The sequence below is a fragment of the Hypomesus transpacificus genome, chromosome 11 (genome assembly GCF_021917145.1).
Source record: "Hypomesus transpacificus isolate Combined female chromosome 11, fHypTra1, whole genome shotgun sequence".
NCBI lineage: Eukaryota > Metazoa > Chordata > Actinopteri > Osmeriformes > Osmeridae > Hypomesus > Hypomesus transpacificus.
In genome coordinates this window covers 11,983,890-11,988,889 of record NC_061070.1, presented here as the reverse complement: position 1 = coordinate 11,988,889, position 5,000 = coordinate 11,983,890, and the positions used below count along the sequence as shown (strand labels likewise).

The 5,000-nt window shown below is 47.0% G+C and overlaps 1 protein-coding gene across 1 annotated transcript in view; it reads left to right on the top strand.

Moving 5' to 3' along the window:
• Window positions 1-5,000, top strand: part of LOC124473747 (vinculin) — a 16,098-nt gene that overhangs the window by 2,559 nt on the left and 8,539 nt on the right. The window contains exons 2-4 of the mRNA XM_047029411.1: window positions 3,106-3,176; window positions 4,299-4,449; window positions 4,954-4,995. Coding sequence (XP_046885367.1) covers window positions 3,106-3,176; window positions 4,299-4,449; window positions 4,954-4,995 — 264 coding nt within the window. The remainder of the gene's footprint in view (window positions 1-3,105; window positions 3,177-4,298; window positions 4,450-4,953; window positions 4,996-5,000) is intronic.

Genomic DNA, 5,000 nt, shown 5'->3' with positions numbered 1-5,000 from the left:
AATGGTGGGAGTGGTTCCATGTTTAACGGATCTCTGTTTTCCCAGTGCAGTTGTGTCATATTGACTGTGATCTCCAAGCAGTGTGACCAGACTGGGGGGCTGTTCTCAGTACTGTGCTTCCAGACAGCAGCAGCAGCAGCCAGGGACCCAGAGAGAGAGAGAGAGAGAGAGAGAGAGAGAGAGAGAGGAGAGAGAGAGAGAGAGGGTCAGAATCAGAAACAGACTCACTCATGGACGGTGTGACAGCATTACAGCACACCGATACTGTTACACTGTTAACCCCCAACCGGGGAGGACTGAACGTTAAGACCCTTTAAAAGAACCACGTCATTGAGCCCCCCCAACGCACGCACCATATTTTGAAACTGACACACACATACTCTACATTTATCTCCTAAACGGTCATAACCTGTCTGTTTAGGCAGGAAATGGAGAGTACATTTATCCAGGTAATGTGCTACTTAGCTGCAGTTCAAAAACAGCAGGAAAGTCCTTCCCCGGGCACCTGTCCTGTCCCTTCTGTAACCACACATCTGCTGCTGCAGGTGGGTGTCTGTATGGATGTCTGAAGTCAACATGGACCCCAACTATGTGGGGGAGGGGAGGAAGGAGAGAGGGAAAGGGAGGAATAAATAGATTTACTGGTTGGGGAAGTAACACACTCGCAGAAGGCAAGCAGAGGAAAGTGGGAGAAGAGAACGAGGTTGAAGAAAAGCAGGGAGGAGAGAGGGTGAGAGGATCGGAGTCCAAGTGGAGAGGGAGAGGTACTTGGGCGAGGAGAAAGAGAGAGAGAGATGAACAGAAAAAGAGAGAGAAAAGAGAGAGAGATAGATCTGAGTAGTATGCTTTGCAACAGGGGCTCCCTGCTGAGTTGGGAAAGTCTGGCGTCAGTGTCTTCGAGTGAGACTATCCTCAGATCACATACACCACAAACACACACACACAAACACACACATACACACACAGCTATCGTGGGTCTTTAGGACTATTTACAGGGTGTTCAGACAACTCTCCACTTGCCCCACCCAGTCTGTCTGTTTGCTGTCTGTCTGTCTGTCTGTCTGTCTGTCTGTCTGTCTGTCTGTCTGTCTGTCTGTCTGTCTGTCTGTCTGTCTGTCTGTCTGTCTGACTGTTTGTCAGTAAGTCTGTCATCTGGTAATATAACCCTGTACTTGACCCCTTACGTAGCCCTGACACCACCAGACACGTTTATTTCCTGTAAGAGTAAAAGGAAGCGTGACACATGGACAGAAAGATAGACAGTGAAATAGAAAGACCTGTTCGTTTGGTTGTCACGGCGTCATTTGATCCAGAGAAGACCTGGTCTGATGGGTGAACTCCTCTGATATGATCATGTAGCCTGAATATCTTTCCTATCACACACACTCTACTCATCTTTCCCTTCCTCTCTACTTCGCTCAATGTCTCTGATTTGTGATCTAATAGCTGGCTTGCTGTAAACCTCTTAACTCTCCATTAATTATGTATTATTATGTATTGAACATTAGTTGTGAGCACTGGCTGCCATTACTAAAGTCCTGAGGCCTGGTACAGTTACTCTTAAATAAATATCCCTATTCTCCCTTGATCACTGATCTTACATGACTTCATCATTGGCAAACTCACAGACACGCACAAACACACACCCACTCATTCTTCAATTGGCTAGTATTTAGAAATCCTGAATAGGTATGAAAATGATCGGTCATCCTTACAGATGGTTTGTAGAGTGCCCTGAACTCACGGTTCGTTCATTCATTCTTTCATTCTCCTATTTATTCATTCATTCATGCAATGATTCAGTCTCTGCATTGTTTGACTAAGACTGTTCTCTGGGCTCTTGTGGCCAAGTTGGATTTGAGCGTGGAAGGATGTTGTACAGGAAGATAATGATGTTCCTTATCAGAGGCCGAGATAGCATGACGTTCAGCATGCTTCCTCTCAGGCTCTCTGGAGCGGGAAAACCTATTAACTGACTTTCACAGACACTGGAAACAAAGACTGATGCTCTAGCCTCTGTAATTGCATTTGGTGTGTGTGTGTGTGTGATGTGTGTGTGTTTGTATGTATCTGTGTGTGGTGTGTGTGTGTGTTTGATGTGTGGGCCATGTGTTTTTAAGAGATAACCCGCTCCATCACTATGGTGATATGAACAGTGTCCGCTGAAGGACAGAGCAAGGTCACCCCAAGTGTGTGTGCGTGTTGAAACGCTGTAGCGTTGTCGTGTCGTTCTCCTGTATGATGCAAGGGCATTGCCTCTGTCGTTCCTCCAGGACACAGACTAATCGAATCTCATAATACAATGGCTGCTATTGATGTTTCAATTGAGATCATTGAGACTCTAAATGAGCTAATATTAACCTGTTTTGTGCAGTACTTCAAATCAAAAACATGGTCAGCACACACATTTACCACAATTTATTTCTAGTTTGGGTGTGAGACTGTTCATAACATATGTTGTATGTGTTTGTGTCTGTTTACGGAGCTTGTGTGTATGTGGGTTGGCGTCTCACTGTGGATTTGGGATGAACAGAAGTGTTTATCAGACCTTGAGTAAGAGTACCCCTGTGTGTTTGGCTGTAGCCCAGGACCAGGCCAGTCTGCTGGGCAGACAAGACTAGAGCAGCCCCCTGGACAGAGAAAAATGGGCTCTTTGTCTTGGGTGTTCAGACTCGCCACACAACATACTGGGATCAGTCTGTGTCTCCTTTCCCTGGCTTCTGAGATTGGACCTAAAGGGCTTTTTGCCCTACACCACTATCACCATCATCATGATGGCCTGAGTCCACAGCAAATCAGCACCCAGAACTCCGTTCCAAACTGAGACACTTCAAGTTTCATTTAGCTGATCACTTCCATTCGAGGTTGAACAGAGGGAAGTGATTTAGAAAAGCATTGTAACCATTTTCAAACGCTTTATTGAAATGTTTTTTTTTAAATGTGGATTTGTGACTGGCCCTGGTTTATAGATGAGGCCGAGGACAGTGTTCCCAGATGGCTGATCTACAAACAGACACACACACACACACACATATGCACACACATTGATTCAATATATTTACTTCCCTTCTCTTCTACTCTTCTGTGTGTATGTGTGTCCTGTAGGTGGGGAAGGAGACTGTTCAGACCACAGAGGACCAGGTGATGAAGAGGGACATGCCTTCTGCGTTCATCAAGTAAGTCCAACTGTGAGAAAGGTGGACTGTTGGGCTGTGTCTGAATCTTCTGAAACGGCATCCTTCCTTCTTCGTCTTCCTTGAGGGAGCCTCCGACCTAACATGGTCGTGTGAGTGGAAGCACATGCCTCAATACCGATGTTTCTTGATCAGATCAGTCAATTGTTCAAAAAATGGACCAAGGAAGGAGGGAATCAAGAAAGGAAGGAAGGAAGGAAAGAAAGAAAGAAAGAAGGAAGGACTTTGGACTGGGCCCTGCTGGCTCTGTAGCATCCTGAGAGATGAACTACTTTGTTGTTGACTGCGTGGGTCCAAACAGCTGACTCTGGATCTGCCAGTGAGCTGTTACTCAGCAGTCCTAGGCTGTGTGTGTGTGTGTGTGTTGTCAGGAGGTCAAGGAAGGCCATTCGTTATCACTATTGCAACCACTTTCTCACTTCCTCTTTTTTTCAATCCCATTTTTCCTCTCTGCACACTTTCTCCTTCTCCCTCTCGCCCTCCCTCATTCCTGGTGACTGTGGCAGAAGGGGTTGTCTCTCTAAAAGATACACACTTCCATGCTAAAGCACACACACGTACGCACACCACACACCACGTACACACACACACACACGCATCATAAATCTCACACACAGGGCTTAGGAAGGGGGCATGTGGGAATGTGAACCCTGCTAAATATAGATCCCTCCGCGGCCATCGATACCCTGACCAATGGGGGTCACGGAGGGGAGGGGCTATTTCTCCCCAGACAGGCCTTTATAACACCACTCTTAATATGCATCATCCCCCCGGGGGGCCATCACTAATCTGCAAATCATCTGCCATTAGACACAAAGTGTCACCTGCTACACAGAAATATGAATCCAACCAGCGGTGCTCCCGCACCCCCAACCTCAGATCAGTGGAAGAGGGATGCTCTAATGATAAACCCCTGAAGAGTGTCATCTAAACAGGGCCAGTGGACAGACGAGTGGCCCGTTCCCTCGGATGGGAAAGTGGCATTCTGAGGGTGGCCACTGTATACAGGGGCCGCTTCTGAGTGGGCTAGACATGATCCTACGCTGGTCTGATGTCTTCAGGTTTGACCCTTCCTGCTCTAAGACACAGGTTCTGTGTTCTAAGGGTGGAGAACGCGTGTTCGAAGCTGGTCCAGGCAGCCCAGATGTTGAAGGCAGACCCGTACTCTGTTCCGGCCCGGGATTACCTGATCGATGGGTCCAGAGGAATCCTGTCTGGGACCTCTGATCTCCTGCTCACCTTTGACGAAGCAGAGGTGTGAGTCTGTGTGTGTGTGTGAGAGTGTGTAAGTGTGTGTGTTGAAATGTGGCTGTGTTCGCATGCATTCCCACACTGAAACACACCCAAGTGTTTCAGCAGCATTCAGGCCACCAGCTTTCAGGCTAACTCACTAACTGACTTACGAGGCTGTTAGTGACCTTCCCCTGATAAACAGAGGCAGTGTATGTAGAATCACACTCAGCTGCTAAATACTGTCTGATCACCACACTGGCCCCCATTCCGATAAAGTGGTTTCCCTCTGTCACAAGACCTACATCACAAGACATACACACAAATAAACACACATAGACAGACACAGACATATATGTACACACACAACCTTTTGGGTTATGGTTGTAGAAAGGGGGAAACCAAAACCATGCACTAATGCACGAGAAACAGTTAAATGCTGTGAGACTTTGTTATCTACAGCGTCATTGTGGAGTGTGGTGTTAGTGTCGTTGCCTATAATCGTGTGTGTGTGTGTGTTGTGTTCCAGGTCCGAAAGATCATCCGAGTGTGTAAGGGCATCTTGGAGTATCTGAC